This window comes from Scomber japonicus, chromosome 20, assembly GCF_027409825.1.
Source record: "Scomber japonicus isolate fScoJap1 chromosome 20, fScoJap1.pri, whole genome shotgun sequence".
In the NCBI taxonomy this organism is placed as follows: domain Eukaryota; kingdom Metazoa; phylum Chordata; class Actinopteri; order Scombriformes; family Scombridae; genus Scomber; species Scomber japonicus.
Window position 1 is genome coordinate 18,108,195 of NC_070597.1, and position 27,385 is coordinate 18,135,579.

The following is a 27,385-nucleotide window of genomic DNA, read 5'->3' on the forward strand; positions in this document are numbered from 1 at the left end:
TAAGTAAGTGAGAAATCACAGGAAAACACAAAGTAATTCCTGGCAGCAAATTAAAGCTGCAAAGGTTGTTCAAAACAATTTAATTACATTGAAACTGCACAGTAAAAAAACAAGAACAAAAACACCACCACAGAGAACAGAATTTGTGCACTGGTTCATCAACTTTACTCTTCACTCAAAGAGTCAATAGAGCCTCTGTAATGACCACAGATCTCAGTCTCCCAACAGAATACCGGTGGGCTCTCAGGCAACACGGGCTAGAGTGGTAATGCACTTTGTTCCCATCAGGGACTGTCTTCTGTTGGTCCAGTCTATTTTCAGTGCAGCAGGTAGACCTCAAAAGGGGCCACAACGGCTTGGAAACAGTCCAAGTTTCAGCTCACTGTCGCGTACAAAAATACAAAGCTTAGAGACAATGACACAACAAAGGCCAATGACATATGCAATCCATTCATATAGTCAATTTATCGTAACTTGTCACTATGTACAATTTATAGCGTAACTATCTAAGCTGGAGCTATAACAACACAAAGTCTCCAGTCAGGTACAATATATGGTATTATTGAATCCAGTGTTGTGACTCCCCGTATGTGATCTTTTAAAAAATATCTAAAAAGGTTCAATATTGTAATAACGCAAGACAGTGTAATAAATAGTTATTAAGTGTGCTCCCATCATCTCATCAACACATGTTGGTTAAGTCTACATACAGATAAGCTTTTGTTTTTTTTACGTGTTGCAGGGTTGTTTGCTGATGGGCTTTCGCAGTGGAATCTCATGGGGGCAACTAAAACATATTTTAAGTGCAGTTTGAAAATGATCTCCAGAACAACTGGTTTCAGACCCCTACATAGGCTACAACTGCTGACCACACAGTGATGATTGGTGAAAGAGCAGGAAAGACGTATACAATCACAGAGAAAATCAATAGACTCATTCCTGTGATTAGAGAGCAAACAGACATGGTGAAAATAAACATGATGAATGATCAGGAAGTGTGCATGGAGGATTCAGAAAGATATGAAAATGCACAAACACCAAATTCAGCATATAAAAATCTTAATAAAAACAATTTGCGACAAACAATTTACTCTTGAATGCAACCCCGATTCAATGTACAACACTGCATTCAATAAAAGCACATAATACATTACAATCTCTGAAACACAAATGTTCAGTATATTGCACTGGAGAAGTTGATGAAATCTACTAGAAATGTTATGTTTCAAATCGAATGCACCACAGTTGGTCTGTGCACTGAAGAATCCATGTAGCTTGACAAAGCCCAATGTTCTTTGTTTGGCCCGTGTCAAAACAGTGTGACGGTGAGTGGTTCAAGGTTCCAAGTTAAGGCTTCAGTAGTAGTAATGCTGCATCTCTGTCCAGTTGGTGATCCAATACTTTTTCTGTGGCTCCTCGGGCTGAAAACCCAGATTGAACTGATAGCGCTCAGCCTTGCGAATTTTCACCCCCTGGTGCTTTGGCATTATCCGGTAGTAGACGGCTCGCTTGAAGAATCCAAGCTATAGAGTTAAGAGAGGGAGAGGGGTGACATTAAAGAGGATACACTTTAGCCGCAGGAGACCTGCGGATTAATGATGGACTGAGAATAACATTTAGGATTCAGAAGCTGGGGAAAATCAAGTTGGGGAAACGAGAGACCCACAGTATCCCACTGAGTAAGATGGAAAAGAAAGATTAAGGATTACAGACAATCATGATATAAAATGTTCAGCAGCTCAAGACCTAGAACTAGCCTGAAAGAGAAGTAGGATAAATGTTAGTTACAGAAAGAAAGAAACTGAAGAGAAAGAAAGTGAAGTAAGTCGAATTACACCCCACACGTATAGCGCTTTCATTAGTAGCATTCATAGAAAGTCCATTGGAAGGGGTGTTGTTACCCAAAAGCCCCACTGGTGTGTGCCGTTAGGTCCCCACTGCATAGGGGGACCCATGGGGGTCTCAGTAGTCCTCAGTCAGCCTCTCTGTCTCAGAAGGCTGGATCTTCATCTCAGCCTTCTGGGCCTTGGCCTCATACATCTCCCTCCTGCTGGCTCTCTGGAAGAAGCCACACTGGGGTGGTGGAGGAGGAGGAGGAGGAGGAGGAGGAGGAGGGAGCATGGGGGGAGTGAGTCAAAGGTTAGACTAACAGCTCAATATGGAGTAAAATGAATGTAGATCAGTCAGATGAATGGGTCAGCAATTATCGTAGAATCCAGTGAAGATCTTTGGTGCAACTAAATAAAATAGTGCATGTGGAAAGATATTCGCGTCTGCAGAGATACAGCAGATTTATGTACGAGAGTAATTATTGCAGTGTAATTTGTGGTCTCACCTTCCAAAGTATAAGAATGATGATTCCTAGTAGTAGAATTCCTGCTACAGCTGCAGAAATGATGATCCATAATGGGAGCTCATAGGGTATCTCTACCCCTGCCACTGGTTCTATATCCACAGAGAACTACAAGAAAAGTGGAGACAGTCCAGTAAAATAATCATATAATAATCAGCAATGTCATCATCATTGCCACCAAAAAGAGCACCCATACCGAGGTGGTTTGGCTGTCCATCTTGATGTTCAGTTGATCTGTAATGAGCTTCAGTGTGGCTTCACCTCTAACCATGATTTGCTGAGCATTGTTAAAGTCCTGCAGGAACACACATACAGCATCAAAAACATTTTCACAAAGAAGTCAAAGCTTGTAGAAGCACAGAATCCAGATATACTCTTTTAAATTGAAGTATTTGCTGCTATTGAAGTTGCTTAATATACTCTGGAGACACTGTTTAGGAACATTTTGTGCAAGACTGACTCTTACCATAACTGACCTGTCAACATTCAAGAATATTTGTTCAAGATTTTGTTTTGGTCAATAGTGCTTAGAAAGGAGAGCACACGGAAGATGGTTGCAAATGCTGGCCAATGGGAGTTTTATCCCAGTGGTGTACCTCTGTTAACACTGAAATTGGTGTGAATGGATCAGCACGGGTTATCCTGCTTCTGACCATATGAAGATCTACCACAATTTAATTCATGAAAATTAATGAATAGGCTTACACTCATTATTGATGTTCCTCAACCAAAGCAGGAAGAGGCCATGGACAATTTTATTAAATTATTATGTGTGTGTGTATGTGTGTGTGCGTGTTTGCATGTGTGGCTGTAGCTGGTGTGCTGACCTCGAGCATTGTACTGTTCCACAAACGGGACCTCACATAAATCTTGGCTGAATCCGTCATGTTGAGTAATGGACAGCTAAAGGTCACACATCGTGCCGTTCCCTTGGAGCATTCCTTCAACACATGATGAGAAAGAAGCACTATTACACAAATGAGTTAACAATTAACACCTGTACACTGTAAATTTACAGACTAGAAGCCTTTTGAAAGACTGCCAGTATAGTAGAAGATCCATGTCCACACTTAGTGGTAATTCTATACTTATAGTATACAGTATGTAGAGTAGTAATAAAGAAGTAGCCGTTGCTGGTGAATTTGAGTCATGCTGCATGGAATGAATGAATCACAGTTCATAGTGGGGACACATAGATAGCTTTAATGTCCATACATGTATATGAAATAGCAGTAAGGTGATTTCTTAAATTTCTGTTCAATCATCCAGGAAAGCATGAATAGCTTTTACCTCAAAATCTGATGATCAAATATATTTCCTTTATAGTTCAAAGCTGTTCATGATCCTTGTTCTGGAAGATCCATTTTCTTACCAATGAGTAGAACTCTTTTCGTGTGTTAAGTGTGATCGCTGCCTGTGGCTCAATAATTTGTGGCTGGTCCATGTCATTGACATCGTCCACCCTGATCTGCCGTTTTGTACGCTTGGATCTACTCTCTGACAACTGGAAGACAAGAGAGGGACAAGGGAGACATGAAAGCGGGAAGCAGAGGAGACAGAGACATTACATCAGAGGCCTAGTGGTAATTACTGGTTTTGATAAAGACATTACCAAATTATTCTCAGAATAGCATTGTCATTTCCACTGTCTATATGTAGGCCACACACATCATGATTTTCTATTTGGGGCTCTGTGAGGTTTGTATGTGGCGACACTGATGTTTTTTTTCCAAAATGTATTTCTGAACAACTGTGGTTTGGCACTGACACCATTTTCACACCACTTTTCTACCGCTGAAATGTACTCTAGACTGCTCAGACTGCGTCAGTTTGCTCCAATGTCAGGATGATTTACAGCACATGTAACACGCCTGTGAACAGCACAATACACTCCACGTCAGGAGAGTCAAAGTAAATTAAGTCAGACCAGCTAAGTGAAACTCATCAAGCGTACTGTTACATTCACCCCAAGTATGTGAGTTGTACAATCAACAAAATTGCAATGGTGTGAAACTGTCATGCTTTTCATTAAAGTAACTGCTGTATTTATATGCAACTGTGTCTGTAGCATTTTTTTTATAATGGGACATTTTGGGATGTGCATATTTCATGGGTGAGGCCTGCAGCAAGCTATAAGAAAGAAAAACAGAGCACAGATAGTAAGGATTAAAATAAAAAAGAATTACATGTTACAAAGATCCATGTCTGGATATGAACCTGAGCAGTTTGCCAGATGTATGACTGGCACTGTTTCAATTAGATTTCATTGTAATAAACTATGTTCACAATCTCCATGTTCAGAGCCTGTTTCTGGTTTACATAACTCTAAATCTGGAAACTGTTTCACAGTGTCCAAAATATTTGGGAAAAAACTTGACCAAGAGAGTGAAAATGAAAACATTACAATAATACACTTCATTTGGCCATGAGGAAAAAGTTTCATGTTGGGGCTCTGAAGCAAAACCTAAAAAGGAGCCTTACAGTTAGGTTAAGCAGGTTGACAACATCTCCAGGAGGTTTACATTCTGTCTCTGATTGCCCCTTAATGACGATTTGTGTCAGGTACAGCAGCCACTTGCCATTGGCAACCTCAAAGGGCCACTCAAACTCCACAGCCAGGGTCCCCAGGTCTCCTAACGGCTGACCTCTCATGTTTACCTGGTGGTGGAAAAAAGTCAGCAGTACAAACGTCAGTAGAAATCAAACAGATAGTGTGAAATAACAGTCAGGGCTTTACTGTGACTTTGTGACTCCTAAATAGTATCCACCCCTGGTCATGCTTACACCACAAACCATAGCTCACATAACAATCTCTTCCCCACACAATATTAAACTTCTGAGGGATAAAAAAAAATCTGTCAAAGACAGGGTGGAGATGAAGGAAATGTGGGTGAGAAGCACATATTCTAGATGTAATATATAGTATTGGAGGTCTAATATAGTCTGAGTGGTGGAGGTGACTCACAATGAAGGTGAACTCCACCAGACTGCCCACGTCACTGGTGTTGACCATGGCTGACTCGCCCATCACAGTCCCACCGAATTGTGTTCGCACCATTTGATTCGCTCTGGACAGGGTAAGAGTTAGACAGGATTGTACACTACGCAAGCAGAAACTGGGGGGAAGATAATATGACGTGACCTACAGTACTTCAGTGGCCATGGTATTTTTGTGCTCTTTACTGTGCTGTACATGCACTGCGTCATGAGTTGTTAAGTAATGACACTCACACAGAGAAGGAGGGGCGGATGGTGTTCTCAATCAGCAGGGCCACAGCCACAGGTTTCAGATCGCTCTGCTCGCTAACACTGAAGAAACAAGCAACAAAATGTGCCAAGCAACAAAATGTGCCAGTGTGATATTCATAGATTATTTTAGAGCCACAAAAGCAAGAAATTATCACTGATAATTCAAATGCAGCCTAAACTTTTACACTAAAAACACGAGGACAAAAACAAAATGCCGGTGCACAAAACATAAACAAATGTAGTATGTAAAAAGCTGAATTAAAACTAGCCTCTAAAATACAGTCCCACTGTAAATGAAGTATGATTATGCATCAGTGTTCGACACTCACGTGGACAGAAGCAGATCAGTCTCAACCTCTTGTGTGTACAGATCGATCCCTAATGTCTCAAACTTGAGGATGAGTGACACCTAATTAAGACAACAAGAGGATTAGAAGTGTGACAGCAGAGGAAAAAAGCTGACAGCTAAAACAGTTCATGATGAATATTTAAACTTACCTTCTCATTTCCTTTAAGTGGATTCCCTAACTCACACATCACTGTGCCTTCAAAAGTGCATTCTACATCGCGGTCCTAAACACATAGTTTGTCAAAATGATTAAATTTAGCAGTTCAAGAGGCTGGAGATACATGTGCAAATGCAGTAGGAACAGTGTCAGAGAATAACAGGTCTTTTTTTTAACATATTAATGATATACAAAAGAAAAATCTTGCAGTGTGATTTTGTGTTATTAAAAAAGAAGGTTTTAACACTTATATGTAACTATTAAATGGATATTTCCCAGGCGTCCACCCTAAATTTGTCACGTGCTGCCCTCCAGTGGACGTACCGTCGACCTGACACCAGAGTATATCAGGGCATCAGGGATGGTGACGTTGAGCATGGCCTGGTGGGCGTCCTCAGCCAGCTTCTGCTCAGAAGGAAAGTTGGTCACCTCCACCATCAGCTGTACTATCTTGATATTGCTGCTGAACTGAAGTACCTGGAATTTTCCCTGTCTGAACATAGCAAAATATGAACAAAATGTATTTTTTAATTCACTTATTTTTCAATTTTAAAATTTTTCAATAAGTCCTTAAATGTATTATTTTGGCAAATATACACATTTAGGGCTTTAGGTATACCCAGGTTTTTCGTGCTACTGGAAACACTGCAACAGTAACAGCTAAAAAATATATTTGTATTGGTTTCAGAAAGGCTCTCTATTTTTGCATTTCTGATTGCATTCCTTTAGAAAGTCTAAATATGCTTTTCATAGACTTTTCCACACTGCCGATGTGAAGATTTTGAGAAAAACATTGACTTTCTTTACTGTTAGGCATGAAAAAAAAGTCTTAATCAGTCAAAGAAGGCTTCACTACTCAGAATTTCATTTCACCTGGGGTAAGGCTTTTTGTTATCATCAACAAACTGGGCATTCAGCTGCAGATTACTGGTGCATTTGTTGTCCGAGCCACATTCCTTCTGAAAGTGAATCTGCAGGAAACAGGACAAATAACATCACATCATAAACATGTGCTTCACTATCTATCTATATCTATCTATACAATGCCTCTGAATGCTACGTTTGGACCAACCTCAGTTCTTTGTGTGAGTTTCTGCTCCGGGCTGATAATTGGGAAAAAGTCCAGGTTCTGCAGGGAACGCCTGGCTTTGGGTTTTTGTTCATTTAAGGACATGCTGAGGGAAAAGACCACTGGCTCCAGTTTGTCTCTCACAGGTGACTGTAAATTCATCCAAGAATCTTGTATTAGTCTTAATAAGTGCATAGCTACTGGACAAGAGCAGAAGTGAAATGCCCATACCACACATAGCACAATCCAAAAAACCATATGGTGTATTTGTACTGAGTTCTTACCACAACAGTCAGCTTCAGATCATGACACCTGGGTTTGGATGCTGGCAGGCTCAGGAGGCTCGTGTATGTGTCGTCTTTATTGGCATGAAAACGAACACGGGGACTTCTTCTCCTCTCCATGTCGGCCTCCACTGTGTATTTCACCGCTTTATAAAGTGGAAACACATACAGCACATTATATAAAGATGCAGCATCCACCAGCAAGACAGTATAATTACAGCCTTTAAATTATGCAGTTTGAAAGCACATGGTTTGTCTAGATGAAGTAAAGAAAGACTGCTTACTGATATTTTTTTTGAAGTCTTTATTTCCGGTGCTTAGAGTGAAAGACATGCAGATTTTTGCTGTAATGCTGTGAAACACAAAGAGAAATCAATTAATCTTCAAACAAAATGGAATAAGCCAGTGTCAGAATTAGGTGCTCTGAAGAGAATTCTCACCATGGTGTATCTCCAGGACACTTATTAGGATCCACAATATGTGGCCCGACAGTGAAGTTCTTAGTTAAGTGAATGACTGGTCTAGCCCTGAAAACACACAAACAAAAAAGGGTAATCAGTCTAGATTTAAGTTATAAAACTCAATGATTAAACTGGCAAAAGTTGAGAATATCTTCCAAATAATGTGTGTACATTATTATATAATATTTACTTTTAATCTTTGTACTTTCACTTTTAGGAAATAGGTTGTGCTTTTGACTTACACAAAAATTGTATTTTTTTTTTCATGAAGACAGTTTACAATTTTTATCAATACACAGGACACATTATGATATTTTAAATAAAGTTAAATCATGGTAAATTAAAAAAGTGAAATGGTAGGTGAGTGTATACATGTGTGCTAAATATAATGTATGTACCCTTGGTCAATATGTACCCACTGTCACTGTGTTGCTGTATGTGTCTTGTGGAGAGAAAATGAGAAAATGACAACAAACAAATTGTGAAGAAAAAAAAAGAAAAGTGAAATGGTAATGTTTTCACCAAACAGTGACATTTTTCTCTACTATTTCTACCTGAGCAGGGCAATGCGATCATCAAGAGAGCCAACCAAGATGTCAGGGTAACTGTTGTCATCCATGTCCATCCCCCCATTGATGGAATAGCCAAAGGTCTGGAAACCTCCATTACCCACTGACTTACCCTCAATTACCTATAGAGGGCAACAATGACACATGAAAGACCATAACAATGAATATGGCTTTTTAAGAGAAAGTCAGAACTGTCAATCACACCAGGTGAGAGGTTACCTGACTGTAATTCTTTGAGATTCCGTTTTTACTTCCCATCCATATGTAAACCTTGCCTGTGGCCTGAAATGGAGCTCCCACTGCAAAGTCTGCAGACATAAGGAAAGGGGTGAACTATCTCAAAGAAACATGCAAAGCAGCTGAAAAGAAACTGGTGGAAGTCTGTGTAAGGGTGGTGTTACTCCTGTAGGTGGCAGCATAACGCTACATAATGACTAGAGAATGCCAACTGCTGCAATTTTTTAAAGCTTTAACGTTTAATGTAATGTAGCAAGGTGCATTATGTTTCTCTGCTGAAATAATTGTTTAGCAACAATGCATAGGAAACATATATAATACAAACTACTTAATAGGGAACTCAATGCTTCCTCTGTACTAAATGCACTACCTCTACATTTAGCATATAGCGAGGGTAGCCTAGACAACATACCAGAAACATGCCATAAAATTGTGTTTAACTTGAAGTGCATCAATTAACCTGCAGTTTGGGTGGAATGATATTGTCCTTTTGGAGTTTTTTTTACAGAAAGTAAAATACATTGTTTGTGTAACTTGTAAAACAAATGTTGCATTCAGAGTCATACCTTGGAATCCATCTTGATTGATATCACCAATGGCAGCAACTGCAAAGCCGAATGCAGACGTTGCTGGACCCTTCAGTACTGTGGTGGGAGTTGTCTGGAAAGATCCATTCTCATTCATGTAGATATACACTGCTCCTCCCTCATCCTTCTTACGGTCAAAATAAAACGGGGCACCAACAATTAGGTCATTCCAACTGGAAAAGACAAAGGAAACATCCAGTAAATTAGACATTAATATGCAACACATGAACATTAAAAACAACAACCCAGCCCAAAAAAACAAGTCCTATTCTTTGCATCTCAATGCATTCCCTAAAAGTCTTTCAGGCCCTACAAGGTTTCATTCATGCATCAAAGGGAGACACGTGATTCTGCCATGATGTCATGACAAACACCTTATCTGAGCTGCTGAAAGGACAGGTTTTCATCCCTGCTCAGACATACATCAGTGTCATGCATTCCTCACATAACACAGCAGATCATAGCTACAGAGCATTAGAGCAGCTCACACCTCAAGATACACAAGATACAGTTACAGGCAAACCATAACCATAACACTTCCTTTTTGTCCTCCTCTAGCTGTGTGGCTTGTGTTCAAAAATGGCATTAGGTGAAAAGCTAGAAACATTATTTCTGAATTAATGCAATGCGGTTTGAAACCTATTCCATTTTTTTGATCACCAGAAATGAAAAATAGGCTTCATTATGATTTTATGTGATTCACAGATTTTTGTTGGTAACAAATTGGACTCTAAAAATATTTTTTCAGCTTTTGGAAAAGAAAAAAAACAAACCGTCTTTGTCCTTGTATACCCAGAAGTAATCTTATCAGGTGTATGATGTAGTCTGAGGTCCAAACAAGGAATATATAAGAACAGATAAGACAATATTCCTATTTTTCACTCTTCCATAATCACACTATCTAGTGTGCAGAGGCGTACCCATCATTGTTGAGGTCAGTGATAGCCAGGCTGTTCCCGAAGTACGAGCCCACTTGTTCCCCAGGGATGATGAGTGCCACCTCAATCTCCTTTTTGGCCATTTTTCGCCCTAACATCACAGCACCCTTGGACTCAGCCCTGGGCGACCCTGTCACCACTGTGTAGTCGTCATGGCTCAGCAGCTTTCTCTCTTCAAGAACTGAATAACCTGCAGAAGACAGCATTAGGGATTCAATGTTAAACTGCCGTCTGACCTTTATAAAAGCAATATGGGCCATTTTCAACACCATGGCCAAAATGGGATTTTCTGCGATACAGATGACACTATTGTGAAATGAAGAGCATATTTTAAAAACAACCATTTTCCTTTTTTGTGGTTTTCATGCATTTCATACTGACAACTAGATGTTCATCTGACTTTTGGAAGATTAAATGGTAAAAAGGATTTTACACTTTTTATAATACAAAAAAGAAACAGACCCATATAACTGTATCGTTTGTTCAGCTGTCCAAAATATTTTCCAGTGGAGTCCCATGCATTCCCAGGATCCGGATCTCTCCATGTAACATGAACATCTCCTTTATAACAAAGCAGAATCCAACAACAATGTTAAAATCTGCTTCGTGCACAACAGACAGGTTTCCCAGACAGAGAATAATCCTACTGTTATACTAAGACTAGGATTGTCATAGTCTTGCATGGGGTTTAATCCCCGTCTGTGAAACCTGCCTATTATTTCAATGTTAAGTAACAAAACACCCTCTTTTTTATATTAACTCTTCAGTGCCAACCTTGCCACACGTAGCTGCCAGGGGCGCCGATGTAGACATCAGTGTCTGTCATGCCGGCTGAGATACCCATGTTGCACATGCCCTCAAACTCCATGCCGAGGTTGGGATTGCAGACCTCATAACTGTATGTCTGCCACTCATCGTTGGGGTCATAGGTCAGGTCATTACTCCTCACGTAACACTTTCCTATCATCCGACGCTGCTCCTCTGTGCCACCTTGGATGATCTTTACATAACGGTGTCCGCATGCCTGAACACCAGGGAAAAGAATGTTTAATTTGTTCCACATCCTGTGTTGCAAGAAATTAAAATAACGTGCAAAGTTCATATCAAGAAGGCAAAAATTTCCCTCTGGAAAAAATAATTCCTTACTCATGCAAATGATTTCAGTATGACTCTGCCTGGCAATTTCTACCTGAATGTGTCATTATGTCTTGTGGGTGTGTGTGTTGAGTGAAATATCCGGTGGTTGTATGCTGCAGCTGTCATCCGTGACACAAAATTGTGGAATAAACAGGTTGTCTTTGCACCCTGGATCCTCCTCAATGCTACAGGAAATGTTGCTGTACACATAATACGTCATCTGTGTCATTGAATAATAGAGTAATACAGGGTGTCATCTCACCAGCACGCGTCCTGCCGGCTGGTCTCTCTGGCTGGCCACGGTCACACCCAGCCACATGCCCTCCACCATCTCTGATGGATTTGCTGTGGATGTGTCAGATAGGTTGGGTCAAGTGTGGGAGTTACATTAAAAGGTTAACTGAAAGCTAATAACAGTTAATGCTCTTTGCAAATGTGCTGTACTAAATAGCAGTTTAAATTCTATTATTCTACCAACATGGAAATACAGTGTACAGAATGTAGATTCACATCATCAATATTAAAATGTTTGGTATTTTCTTAGGAATCGGTTTCAATATCAACATTTCAGCGCCATATAAATGCACTGTAAAGTGTCAGTCTTGTCAGGCCATCCTTTATATATATAAGGAACATCCACCATGATTATGATGATCACAGTCACAGAAAAAAACAACCTAAACAGTAAACTTTCATTCAGCCTGGATCATGGCCTGACAAATATTAACCACAAAAATGCACCGTGACTGCAGCAACTCCGTCATAAGTGATGAAGAATCCTTTTATTATGGTTCTTACTTTTAGCCTCCGGGGGGCTGATTCACCTTCAGTCTATCAGTTAATAACCTTCAATTAAGAGAGGATGCACTTTCAGAGATTTTGTATCCTAGAGCTCCTCATGTAGGTGCAGCAAATAACTGTGCATGTCAAGGATTAAACTGCAATTGTTTGACACAGTAGCACTGTCCTTAGTGAATAAAGAGGGAGCTAGATGATGTCTCAGTTTCTCAATGAAATCCTCTACAGTACCCATATGTGTTAAAGGGGAACTCCTTCAACAAAACTCTTCAAACAAAAAGGTCAGTTTACTAGTCACAACCCTGATGATGTCATCAGTGTTATCTTGGGTTTGGGACAACAAATGTCTAACATTACTGCATTACAAACTAGAGTCATGGAATTTGAAAGACACAACATGACAGGAATGGCCCATTATGGTAATGTTGAATCCTGTGTTTTTGAAGCTTGACAACCAGAAAGGATTTCTCAGCCTTTTTACAATTTTTTATTTATCAGCTTTATGGAAGCACTATACTAAATCATTTCATCAACCTTTTAATTACTATCTCTGGAGTGCTTTTTAGCCAGCCACATTGGTCTAGACCTCTGAACTGCATATGAATATGGGTGTCATGACAGCTCTCCAAAAGCGAGCTAGCTGCAGTACAAGTCACGAATCTTACCCCCTGTATGTTAGCAGATAGGACATGAGCCAAACTACAAAATCAGGTACTTGTCAAATAAAATTTTCCCAAAGATGATTTCTGTCATTTCTTATTGTGCTGTTTGTTGAACTGCTACTTTTTCTAATAAGTTTGTTCTTAAATAGTTATTTGATGATATAAAAGGGGGTGAGACATCATGATTGACAGCTATGACAACCACTCTCAAGCCTCAGTGTCTGCCACCTGACTCTTCTGCAGAGACTCTGGCTCCGAAAGGAGATATTTTTGTAGAAGAAAGTGGAGACACGTTGTCCTACAGTCAATGGTTCAGACTGAAATATCTCAACAACTATTGGACAAACTGCCATCAGAATTTGAACAGACTTTAATTTCTTCCCTGAGATGAATTATAATAACTTTATTGATGCTCTGACTCGGTGGAAATATGGCAATAATGGCAATATCAACCAACTGTACTTTGTGTTTCGTGTTAATTAATATACAAAATAAGATGGAGAGTATGGTAAACATTACACCCACTAAACATGAGTATGTTAGCACTGTCAGTGTGAGGAAGTTAGCATCATAATTATGAGCATGTTAGCATACTGATTTTAGCTAAAAGCACAGCTGTGCCTAATGCTGCGTTCTCTTCATATTGGTGTTATAGTGACTAAGGGCTTCTGATTTGTTAATAGTGTTCTTGTCAAATACTTTTTAAAATTTTAATTTACCAGCATTTTAAATATTCAGACAACCAACTCAGTTATCACACAATTTTCTTGACTAATCAGAAATCATTAACATGGGAATGCCATCTCTACTATCCATATATAACTTGAGTGCATCATTAGTACAGCCTTATAGGGATTGTAGTATATTCATCGTCATGTTTTCACATCAATGCTAATTCCTCTCACTCTGTTCAGGTGCAACAACTCGCTTTACTGTGTATCTCACAGGCTCACTCACTTGTGCTGACCAGGTCCATTCTGGAGCAATCAATGGTGTCCGTTGTAATGGGACAAGAGTAGACAGCTCCCGTTTCATTGACATTTTGTAGGGACATGGCTTTCTCTTTGGGTGCTCCTGCTAGAAGCCTGGACACACACACACACACACACACACAGGAAAACAGGGAGAGACAGATAAAGATTATTAGATTATATCAGAGCCTTGTCATTGTGTTAGATAACACCACGCAGAGTAAGCAACAGCAACATAAAGAAGCCAGACGATTTCACAGATAATCCTGCTAGTCAAAACACAGAAAACAATCCTACAACTTTGAGTTGTAGTACATTTGAATGAACATCTGGCTTCGACTTTCCAGCCAGCTTTTAACAGTATGACACATTTCCCTAATAAGGTGTATGAATTATTAACGGTGACACCTGAGACACTGAGTATGTATTCAGTTTATATAGACAGAAGGACACACACACAAAGAGTAGACTAGTTCACGTGACTGGTAAATTAAAAGTGGAAAGAGAGGAGCAGTCAGAGCATGACCCGTGACAAGTCTGGCACCACACACACACGCACATGCACACGCACACACACACACACACACACACACACACACACACACACACGCACATGCACACACACACACACACACACACACACACACACACACAAACTAGTTTCTTAGTGTTGGACCTGATCTTTTTGTCCACTCACCCAGACACTCCCTACATCAGCACCTTTTAACACACCGCACAACTTTGAAGTAGGGGGATTACTTCTCTGTGCTGGGACACACTATTTACTGTCAGCAAAAGATTTATTAGCTCCACTTTGTAGGAGGAAGGTGTAGACAATCTTGTTTACAGTGTGTGTGACACAGGGCCTGCTCTACTTTGTCTGGAAACAAAAGCATATAGTAGTAGAGTAGTCAAAGTACAGATTTTAAGCATGTCAAGTTCATGCATTGCTGGTTGGTTGCTGACATTTTACTGGCAGTGGTGAACAGTAGAAAGTGGTGATTCAAACTGTTAGTCAGCCTTGTGGGCATATCAACTGCAGGGCAGCTACCACCCTTACACATTCCGATAAGTATGAATAAATACAGATAAGAGGTGTAGACGTAAAAATTTCCCTTTTACAGTTAGGTCATTGTACATTCAAATCCAAACATCTTTTATGAGTCAACATTACTTTGTTCCAACTTCTTTGCAAGAGGTAAATTTGAAGATTTTAATATAATGTTGGTTATGGTGAGTTTTCATTCTACCTAAACAGAGTGAGACAGAGTGAGACTATGTACCAGGCTCTACCACTCCACTACAGCATCTGTCTTACACTCTTATGTAGACAAAATGCCCCCATACACACTTGCAATCTAATCATGAGAACATCTCAAGCCAGACAAAAATAATTTGTCTTTGATGTATCACCTGAACAGGAACAGATTAGGAAGTTTGCGTGGAAATCAGTCATGTGAGTTTGATTTGGCTGCTGACCTTGTATTGAATTACCCCATTATCAATTTGAAACCTGACAGTTTGGGAGATTACCACATTTCTGATCTCTGAACAGGTACTATTGCATTTGTTTTATACTTTTTTGACTCTTTACTTCAACCAGCCATGAATATATGAGAGTGAAATGCCATCTTATGCTTTTAAAGCATACAATATAACAGGAGCAAGCTATGCATTTTCCACAGATGCATGAAAAATTGACATCCTGTAGCCATGTGTGCATCATTTGAAACAGAAAGGTACAATTATCCCTTCTTTCTGCTCCCAGAAGGGCACTATCAGCAATGAATCAATTATCTTGCCACAGTGATGACAACTAGGAAGAACCAAGATGGCCTCTCAGGGCCGGCAGTTTCCAGTAGACTGGGAAAAAGAGGCCTTGGTTCAGGTAATCATTCTCGTAATGTAGACAGCATGTGAGACTCCACAGAGGTTTGTAGACGTTACTAGGGCTGACAGATATATGGAGAATCAGGGCCACAGAGTCCCACAGTGAGTATGTGAGGACCAACTTTGTGATGTACATTGTATGTGTATGTGTGTGTGCTCATACTAGAACAAGTTAAGCACATGAACAAGTGGGTGAGTGATACTGTACAGTACATGGTACATGTCTGCAAAATGGCTTGACTTTCTACAGTCTTTCCATGGCCATTAAAACAGAAGTCATGACCACCCAAAGAGTTTTTCAGCAGTTTGGGAACACAGTGTCTCAAAACACTGGCTTACAAGGTTAGCCATTCTTGTGGAAAAACTAAGCTTCATTATGGGAGATTAGACAAAGCATTTAGCTAGAGCAAAAAAAAGGGGGCCAAGTCAGGGAATAAGCAAGTCTGTTATGAAACACTTAGCGTGTGAACTTTGCTATTACCAGGGGAAAAAAATATGGACACAGAGTCCAGTTGAATCACACCTGCTCCATCTTGATTCACTCCTTGTTGCAGCAAACCAGACAACAATATCTGATCTAACCCGACATCATAAACATACTCACTGTCGTTTGACTGTCTCAGGAGAAACACGTGGGTCACCTGTGTTTGTTGTGAAAATTCAACACTGTGGATTGACGCCATCAGTTTTCACATACAGTGAAGACAGTTTTCAAAGTGAGCAGCTCTATTTTCAACATTTTAAGCAGAACCCCTCACATAAACTGTCCTCAATAACATAACGACTGAAAGAATCTATTTCATATATGCAAACAATATTACTATCCCCACTGACAGATGAAAACCAACTTTTTCTAATTATCAGTCATTTTTCAGCCATCCTCATCCACACGCACACACAAATCACCAAAACCTATCGTTTCAGATTTGTTGACAACACAACTAATATTCTGCCCTTTTGCAATTGCAACAGTGTGCACTATCCTATCTCCCTTCCTGCTCATCACCTCCTCATAAACAGGCTGTCAAAGGCGCAAGGGAGGGATTCGGCAGGGGGGTGAGCAGCCAGCAGCTGCATTCCTACTCTCAGGACATGTTGAAATTTGCCCCTTCTGCCGAACGAGCAATCTGAGCGGCTGGCTAAAACTAACATTTACTGTGTCTAACACACCCAGGTAAGGTTAGTGGAGTGTGGCTGCATTCTTCACATCTTGAGTAAGAAAGTACAAGGAATGAAGTTTGATGAACTACTGTATATTCATATTGGTGATGTTTATTTAAACAAACAGAGGTCAATTTATCATCTTAATCAGCATTGCCCACCCATACATCTGACTGAGCAATGAATAAAACGGTCAGAAATTTAGAAAAAGTGAGGGAGGGATGGAAAGGAAGAGTGGGGAGGGGCTGGGGAAACAATCCAGACAGAAGAAAGATAGAAAATGATTATTTAAAAAAAAACACTACAAGGTCTTGTCAGGTGGTAAACAGACATCTGTCTATAAGACACTTAAAGGAGCAAATGTAGTTCCTTTGTAGTTAATTAACCTAACCTGACTACTCAAGTGACTCACAATAAAGTCGACAGGACTGAAACCTGGAAACCCAACTAAATTAAATATGACTAAACCCTTTTGAATGACATTTTCTGTCCATCTCACAGGTTTTTGTGAAACTAACAAGAAGAGACAGAGTGCAAGGTGAGTCAGTCGTGTTTAAAGAGGATCATAATACAGCCTCATTTAGAGTAAATTCATCTTCATTTGGGTCCAGTCTGAACAGGACTGTGATGAGACACCTGATGTATGTCTACTACTGGCACACAACTTTTCACTTTGCTGGCCCATGCCTTAAATGTCAAGAGGGGTAAATATTTGAAAATAGATAAGTGAGAGACTGTGGCTGACAAAGAGACCAAGATAGAAAAAGGAAATGAGAGACCAAGAGCAAAAAAGGCAACTTTGTTTCTAACTTTTTATTGACAGTGTGTATTTTCTATTCAATTCAATTATTAGCTTCAAGTGTGACTGACTGTGTTAGTCTAGTGATAGATCACCTGTCTAGATAAGGCTTAGGGTAACCTGTTTGTCACAAAGTGAGGCTGTAGCCCTCAGGGCACAGAAAAAGAAAAATGTTTAGTGAACCTCAGGGCCTATTTTTATCAGATAGGCATACAAGTCATCTTGGAACCACTGAATATACATGTCTAACACAAGAAGTCATCATGAGCAAAGCATGTAACCCTTTTTTTTCTCCATTTAAAATATACCCACATCTCGAAATGGGATAATATTTAAAGGTTGCAGTGTTTCTACCTTCTTTATCACTTCTACAATACTGTTGGACACAGTATGCAAATAGTATGGTTACATGAGCAGCCTTGAGTCTGTACATCAGAACAGCCACAGGTCTACCGCTTCTGCAATTAAAAATGTGATTCTTCTGGCTATAGTTTGGGCGGACTCATTGGAAACAAGCAGATGCATGTAGCTGTTGCCCTGGGTAACAAGGTGTTGTCAGATGAGGATACACAGAGTGGTTTGATGGAAAAGGACAGCCCTGAGCAGGTTCACTAAGATTAAAAAGAGAGAAAGGTTTTAAGATTTTCGGAAGCTTTAAATACTGTAATGTAACAATTCAGGTTTTAATCAAGGTTATAAATGGAAGTGGAAAGCATGTTCACAGTTTGACAAAGCGTACCGCTAACATTAGAGACAGAAAGCACACCTGCTTCCTTTAAATGGCTGAACAGGGAATCAATCAACTGAAAGGTGAAGCCTTTCTATGGGCAAGCCGTTGTGGATTATGTACAATATGTTCATGACGACCATTCAGCTTGTTGACAGAAAAAAGTGAAATGAGCAAAACATAAAAGGAGCTGTAATTTCGGAGATGATTAAATGTTCCAGGACAATACACACTGTCGACTGGGTCCAAGACAGCACAAAACCTGGTCAAACATGGTGGTTTGCATTGACACTCCCCATACATATTTCTTCTCATCGCACCACGTGACAGGTCACCAAATTATCAAACAAGTACAGGCAAGGAACAGACACATAAAAAGCTATTAATCCTCATCCCTAATCCTAAATCTATTTAATTGGCATACACAGCTATACAAACAAGCACACACTGTTACTACATCCTCAGTATTTTTTCAGGATAATATAAACTTATTGCAATACACGCCACTAATATTGATTCCAAAAAAAAACATCACCACTTAGACCCACTAAGCAAATAAATGTAGATAATATTGAATGGAGCGACTCAATTTGCAGATTGAATTAAGCATGAGGAGAAGACGAGACCAGGGCTGAAATCTTTTTTATGCTCTTATAATGATGTTATGACTTTACTGAAAGAGGAGATGACGTTGATAGTGTGGTCTGCTATTGCTGTGCTGAAGGTAAGGTGGCAGGAAATCACAGGGTGAGTTAGTGTTTTTTTATTTCTGTCTGGAACTGTTCTGTACCCACCCACTGTGGTTTCACTGTATTACAATAGCTGTTCCTTGTACTTTCAGGAAACACTCACAAAGCAGTAGGTGGGTATGAGCACGCACATTGCTATCGGACTATTCACGGTAAGCACACCTTAGTGCTAAAACACTGACTATGTATCTGCACGTACAGGACATGGCTAACAGATGAGTCGTCTCTGGACAAACAGTGATAAATTAACCTGCTGCAAGTAGAATTGGTCACACATACATGCCGCCCCAGCATGTATGTGTACTCATTGTCTAAGGGCTGGGCAGTATAGTGTGAATCTTTGTCAGAATGTTAATAAGGGGTATTGTTCAGTACTGACATATATTCAGGCTGCAATTTTTGATTCATCTATTGTATTTTTTCTAGATGAATTCATTACTTGTTTGGTTTAGAAAATGGTGAAAAATGTCGATTGCTGTCTCTCAAGGTGGCAAATGATTTCCTCAAATGTCTTGTTTTGTTCCGACCAACAATTCCCAATCCCAAAGACATTCAGTTTACTACCATAGAGAAGTAAAGAACCTAGAAAATATTCACGCTGGAGAAGCTAGAATTAGAGAATTGGGAAATTCACTCCTTAAACAAATACAAAATAGTTTAGTCATTTTTCAGAAAAGTTGGTGATTAATTTGATAGTTCACAACTAATTGCTTAATCGCCTAACTGTTGCAGCTTTAATATATATATCAAGACGTAAGACAAATGCACAGTATGTCAAAATCATGTACAAAAATTGACAAAAGTAACTATGTTCCACTTTAATTCATTCAACAAAATTTGTAGGTTTTTACGTACAGAAAACCATAATGTGTACAATGATTACACAATAACATCTTCATTTCAATATCATTTTACTGAAAGTTATTAACAATTGCATAAAATTATTGCACCTGAATAATATAATCTTTATAAAACCACAAAACCTCATCTAACAACCACATAAAATGATCTACTCCCTTACAGTCCTAAAAGGGGAAAGAGACTACAATATGCCTCAGTATCACTGCCAAAGGGGGTCAATTATTAACAATTCAAACATACACACGGAGAAGGAAGTTAGTGGTAAACTGTAGGCACGCCTATTGTCACAAAAGCAGTAGCCCACTAGACTGCTTTTCCTTTTCCTCTCTTTTTTTAATCGGTGCTGTTTCTGACAGCCTTAAAATCTTTGTTGTTTTTTTCTTACGTATATTTCACTGAACTCATCGACTGCTACTGAAGTTCAGAGCTAAGTGGAAGAGCAAGTGGGCTTTTTTGGTCTTCCGAGGCAACTTTCAGTCACATAGGACTTTCACATGTTAGCTATTTTAAACAGAAGAGTATGAGATATATCAGAAATGAAACACAGACATCATTAGTATGAATGGAAATTTAAAATGAGGGGAAACATTTGATCAAAATTAAATTAAATGTAGCCGTTGATCAAAAGAGGAAATGGTGCAGAAGAATCAAATAGTATCCGATGATATTAAATCAGTCTGCACCTGTATTCTCCACAGACATACACACACACACACGCACCAGTCTGAAAGGGTATCTCAGCTGGACAAACATCCTGTTTGAAGACCACCATCTGCCATTGGTGAAACAGTAACAGGAGAGCAAACTCATTTAGACCCTGCGTGACAAATTAAACATGGCAGGTCATCCCCTGATAATAAACTAACTCACTTTTCATTAGCAACAAGTAAAACCATGTCTGACAAGGACAATGTTATTTTGGATTATGTCTGTAGGTTAGCCTGCTAACTATGCCCACCCAGTGTTTGCTGTTACTGGATGAATGATGTCAGGTGTTTTGACTGTGGCTCCCCAACTGCTCCTACACATCTACACATGATAAAACACACACATACAAACATGCTATCTAGAAAACTGACAGGGAGAAATAAACATACAGGTATGCATACAAACAGAAAAACACACACACACACACACACACACAAAGATGGATTGAGCCTGGACACATGTTTATCAGACCCTGACACCACACCAGTTCACATCCATGCCACAGCCTCACAGCCTCACAGCATGCACACATAGCAGAACTCACAAGAGACTGGCAGTATCAGTAACAGTATTTCCATTAACATTTTGACCCCTGATGTATGTTAAAGAGTGGATATGGGTGGGGGGATTACAGATGGACTACCTCACAGTTAGAATGGAGCTGACAGCAACAATTTTAGCATATCTGGTTAGTGCCAAGTTTCAGAGATATTACTAAGCTTATAATAAAGCAGCACAGGTGTGTGCATGAAACATCTGTTTTTACCTGCCTGCTGTGGCATGGAAAACTTCCAATGAAGACTACTGGAACTGGCTCTTTATCTATGACATGTTTAGTTTTACTTTTTGTAATGTATAAATAAACTGTATAATACGCTAATACAGGTGGAGATATTGTTAAGCTACAAGCCACAAGCCACAAGTTACCACATACATTGACTTCCACACACACATACCAATTGTAAACCTATACTTCCGGATCATTTCTCCTTCAAAGATGAAAAGTGGCATGAAAGGTATTGAAGCATATAGTTTTTCTAGCTACAGGCAGCCGTCATTAGCCCGGAGGCCAGCTACAGGAGCTTCAATTCCCTGCTGTTTCAGTGCATTTGTACAACCACGGGAGAAAAAAGGGATCTCTTACAGTTTTGTTAGGGATTGAAACAGTCTTCACTGCAGGTATTTTCAGTGAAAGCCCCACCAAAGAGAATCTCCTCTGTGGAGATTAGCAGGGGGCCCGAGGTCCCGCTGGGATCCATTTCAGCATGTTATTAGAAGCCGTCATTCATTCGTCTGCTACACAAAATGCAACTCATGCCATTACCAACTGATTGGACACAGGCAATAAACACCTTAAAGATTAGGGCTAGTCACTATGGACAAACTTGCACTTGCACCAAAATTTACAGGTGCTGTCGGTCGACTTAGAATACAATAAATTAGAAAGGAGTGTCATAAAACCTTTTGTAATGCCTCAATCTGATTGTACTCTAACCCATACTTGTGGCCTCTAAATTTTCCCTCAGTTTGGCAAGGAAGCATGTCAACTGATGCATTTTTAACAGTACTTGGACAACAACAGAGGACTATGGTGAAGAGGAATACGAGATCAGGCTTTGGTTACACACACAATACTTGTAAGCAGGATCAATTCATTATTGGTTTGACATGAGATTTGTATACAATAAAAACAATATAGAAAATTGGCAGTATTATCCTTTAAATATAAAGTATTCCATGGAGCTTTGCAAAAGAATAAGTACTGGTAAAAAACACACCTGATACTGATACTGAAGCATTTTCAGTTTCTATGGGGAAGCGGACACAGCTGCATGACATATCAGTAGCTTCTGGTTGGCTTTCATGTAATACATGGATGAGGGTCTAAATGAACAACACAGGATTTTTATCTGAAAGTGTGTCACTGTGCAATGACAGTAGGGCTCTGAAAGGCCTACTGCAGACACAAAGACCTCTAGCATTTCTAGAGCATGAAGGGGAATGTTGGATCACCGCCAAAGTTACACATACCCACCTGCATCATTTACATTAGCCTGTGTTACAGCACAGCTCATAACACATTAAGTCATTCTGTTAATGTGACACTACCTTTTGAGTAATACACTTAGCTGCTGCAGTGAAAGGAGCAACACAACTAAAACTGAAATGTATTACTAGGGGATGACTATTAAAAAAGCTCTGGATCATACAGCATCATCATCTGCTGCTTTACATTAAAGGATAGATTTTTGATTTTTGATTACATCCAAAATGTTTTTTATTTGAAGCTAATATCAGTCATCCATATGAGTTAAATCAAGTCAACATTTTTCAGTTTCAAAGTGTCTTTTTGTGACTAATTTTGTCTTTTTGTCTTTTTGCTGTTCCTTCCACTGCAACTGAACAGGAAAACACCCAGCCAGGACACAAAGAAGGAATTTTTACTAAAAGGCCTGTAACTGTGGAAGATATCCACTTTATTGACAAATTCAATAAATTGCCTCATATTATCTTCAGATAAAGTGTTAGGTGAACTTTTGCTCAAAATGAGGACTGCAGATTTCGTTCCCTACCACTTACATTGTAATTTCGAGGGAATCTTCTAATAGTCATTATAACCAGGAGGGACAATCACAACGAGCAAAAGATGTTTCCATATTCATTTGGGCACCTAACTGTTGTTCTCACACAGACATGAAAAATTGTGAACCTGTTCTTTAACTCTGCAAAAGCAAATCATAATTAAATGTTTAATCCTGTCAAACTGCAGGAGGTTGGAAGAAAAAGCAGAACATATTCCTGTATATGTTTGCACTGTACATCAGACTGTTTGTGCCTATAAACCTTACAGCAGGTCGACCTGTCTAATCTGCACCTCACAGCACAGAGGGGAAGCCCCCGTCAAATTAAATGGCTGACTTTCATGGCCTCGGGCTGCTGCAGTCAGACAGAGATGAGCTGAAAAAGGCGGAGGCACAGCAACTCTGATTAAATATTCATCAGTCAGAGGAATTAAATTCTTCCTCTGAGGTCTAAGAGGCTCTTGCCTGTAAAATGAAAGAATCTGGAGAAGGAAGGGAATCACTTTAAATTTTGGAGGGTTATTGTGTGTGTTCCCCAATAGTCCCCAGATCACCATTCTCACTCCTGTCTTGTCTCAACCTGAAACCTGGCAGGTTGCGACTGTGCAGAGAAGGGTAATACATTCCAGGCATACCATGGGGTCAAGGGACTGGAAGAGCCAATAGGTGGCCAGCTGACTACCCAGTCCCTCCTCCCTGCTATAACAGAGAACAAAAAAAGCTCTCTTAGGGCAAAATATCTCTCTGAGACCTTAAATGGGTGATTCAAAGAGAATAGGGGAGTGGACAAATTGGCCTCAGGTATCTTCTAGATTATTCAGGTGCAGCCCTTCCCCAACAACAAGTAATATCAGTCTACTAATTGGTCACAACCCCACCCATCCTCAATTCAAAATACATTTTTAAAATTGCTTCAGTTGAGCCAAAATACACTGCTAGATTTAGACTAATTGGATAATGGGTTGCATCTTAAGGAACGGTTGAGGAAAAAACTTTATTGCACTCATTTTATTGCAGAACTGGGAGTGGAAAACCTCTGACTGTTATCTTGGACTCTGTCTGACTCATGCAAACACAAAGAATACTTACTTTAAACATTGCACATGTCACGACTGGTTTATATGCTTGCATTTTTCAAATATTCACACTCAAGCTGCCTCCAATAATGAGGAAAATGTGGCTAACAGCTCTGTGGTGCAGTGGCACAGATCTGGGGCCACAAAACAACTCAGACAACGCAGAGGAAACAGACAGAACTGTAAAACCAGCCCAACTCAAACATGGGAGACACTATTAGCACATTCTTATGTGTCTTTACAGAATTGTTTCTCAGGGCTTGAACACAGTCTTTAGTGAATATTGTTGGCTCTAAAGATTACAGATAAGATTATTAGGCTGTTAGAGAGGACACTAGTGAAACAGAAGATACCATTGGAAGAAATAAGCACACTACACTGGTCAAAACATATAAGAATTGATAATGAGGAAGGAATTTCATTCTTAAAACTGAAAGGGGAAGAGCCTGATGGCAAGTTGGTAGGTTAATATTTTTATTTTGGGTCATTATGGTCACATTGCAAGTGGAAATGTCACCATCAGATATATCTGTCGTCTCACTTCTTCAAATTCAGAACTGGGAGACAAGTAACACATTGTACCAAAATACATCCTGAGCCAAGTTGAGCAAATTCACTGGATCCACTTCTTTTTTTTGTTGTTGCTGGAATCATTGGCATCATGTATTGCTTTAGTTTCTGTGCCAATGTCAAGCAACATCATAAAACATACTGATTTTTTTGTGCTTGTACTATAGGTGTCAGTTCATTTCACCTGACTTTTTTCACATGAGGATGCAACTAATTAAGGAGGAAAATGGGTGAACCCAAATTTAAACCAGGTCCAGAGGCTTGTACATAGCATTTAGTCCTGTAATGCATCCGTAATTACCAAATGAACAGGAAAAAGAACTTACCCTTACTTCAACTTCCACTCTACCTCACCCTACCATGCTGAGATTATTAACCTTAACAATGTTTTAGGTATTGTGCAAGTGGACTCTCTGCTAATCGGTCACCTCACACCAATTATGGATATACTGTTTATTAACAAAATCAGATGTAAGCTGCAGTGCAGAACTGAGCACAATGTAGCTTAAACCTTTCAGCTTGCAGCAGACCAGTGAGTCTTTTCAGTGCCTCCTTGTCCCTACAGACCTCCAGTCTCATTACCACTGCCATGTGGTCCCCTTCTTGGGTTGCAGTCTGTGGACGTTGACTCCATCCCTCTGGGGACCCGGCACATTGATCACATATCTGCCACTTTGCAGAGATTAGGCTGATAAACCTCACATTCTGACTCACTTCAATGGTGAAAACACAGAGCAAGCGGGATCTGGTTTGCAATCAACTTCCTGCGTTACTCTTCAAAGCAGAACGAGGTCACATATAACAGCGAGTTATGAACACACTGTGTGATCATGAATGTGGAAGGATGAGAGGGGCCACTGTAATTGGCCAAGGGAAATCCTACACTAAACAATGATAAAGATTGAGGACCTTTCATCAAAGACGCTATATACAAAGAACAGGAAAGATGTGTCACGCACATTTTTGTCCTTGAACATAAATTATTCCCTTAAAAAAAGCATTTACTTGTATGTAAAGCTTACCAAATGCTGTTAACTGCACATGGGCATCTATGTCTTAGCAAACACAACCTACAAGTGTTACAGGCCAATGAATACCTTTATTGGGAAACACAAGCCCACTTCTGTCTAAGCTGAATACAATAGCCTGAGGATAGGTGGAAAGAAAGTAGAGCAGGCTATGCAACAGCTTTCTGTGCAGCCCATAATGGAGGAACATACACACTCCTGTCCTACAGTAAATACACAGAAAGGACAAATACAGGAACCCATTAGACTGATATGACATACCTTTTGCTACAATATTAATACTTATTATTTCGCATGTTGACATGCTCTTGTGTATTGAACTCCACAGTAACGACAAGCCCCAAAGCTGTACAGTCTACCTGGCCCAGCTGTTTCACCTCCAGCTACATAAGTTACACAAAGCATGTAAGAGGAATGATGTCTTATCATTTATGCATGCTTGAGTCAAGTTTGAGGGATGTTTGCTGCAGTGACACAGCAGTGATTGGAGGACTGGCATGTCATGTAGCCAGAAACACAATACAAATAAATGAGAATTTTTTTGGCAAATGAATATATTTATGAAAAAATCTTATATAGCTCAGATACAGCTCAGATGCTTATTTAACCTCTTCTTAACCTCACTTTAAAAAAATTAAATAAAAAATGACCCAGATAATAGCCTAACTTCCGCACGCCCAGTTTCCATGACTTTCTTTTACCTTCTTTTACTATCAGAAGGAGCACACTGCACAGAAACCCTGTTTGGTATATTTTTTGATAAAAGTATTGTCTCTGGATGTAGCCTAAATACATCTGCAGAGATTTACAGCAGTGGTTTACTAGAGAGAACTGCTTTACGTGTAGAAAAACACTTGTTTAACAAGTGCGTAAAACTCAGTTTATAAAAGGGCAGCAGGTGTTTTCTTTTTAAACCCAATGTACTGTAGACTCCAACATCCCGGGTTTTGCGCACTAGTGGACATGAAACGACCACAATAAGCTTCTATGAGGCGGATAAAATGGTAGTTGTTCGTTCCGCCTACCGGGCCGAAGCAGGTGCGTAGCCTGTTTGAACGCGGACATTATTTGAACCTGTAAATGCGACTGAAGTTGAGCGTTTTCTGGGACATGCACAGATGACAACTTACAGGTATTGTCTGGAGCCTTCCGTCTGTTGATGCATTGCGACTGAGAATCCAAAGAAGCTCCCTTTGGTTTTCCCCACTTTGATCACAGGAAACCGTTCATCTATATTAAATCCACTGCAGGTTTGCGTCCCGTGGTATACAGCTATCACAGCGCAGAGGAATAGTCTTGGAGACATTTTTGGGCTGTTCATCCTTCGCAAAGTGCACTATAGCCTTCCCGCAGATCCACGATCAGCGTGGGTCCGGAGCGGCAATCCCCCCGTAATGAGATCCAACAGGTAGG

At 39.8% G+C, this 27,385-nt stretch overlaps 1 protein-coding gene across 1 annotated transcript; it reads right to left on the reverse strand.

Annotated features, from left to right (window-relative positions):
- Positions 1-39: 39 nt before the first annotated feature.
- On the reverse strand, positions 40-27,385 carry itga3b (integrin, alpha 3b). The gene is made up of 25 exons (XM_053341237.1): positions 27,103-27,385; positions 13,808-13,935; positions 11,653-11,735; positions 11,028-11,277; positions 10,716-10,814; positions 10,236-10,443; positions 9,295-9,488; positions 8,711-8,799; positions 8,477-8,613; positions 7,902-7,988; positions 7,746-7,813; positions 7,462-7,607; positions 7,181-7,327; positions 6,982-7,079; positions 6,433-6,601; positions 6,101-6,175; positions 5,932-6,011; positions 5,585-5,662; positions 5,319-5,421; positions 4,835-5,011; positions 3,726-3,857; positions 3,181-3,294; positions 2,550-2,648; positions 2,336-2,461; positions 40-1,523 (listed from the first exon to the last, which is right to left on the reverse strand). Exons 1-25 carry the CDS (start codon positions 27,291-27,293, stop codon positions 1,356-1,358), a joined length of 3,246 nt encoding a protein of 1,081 aa, XP_053197212.1. The 5' UTR covers positions 27,294-27,385; the 3' UTR covers positions 40-1,355.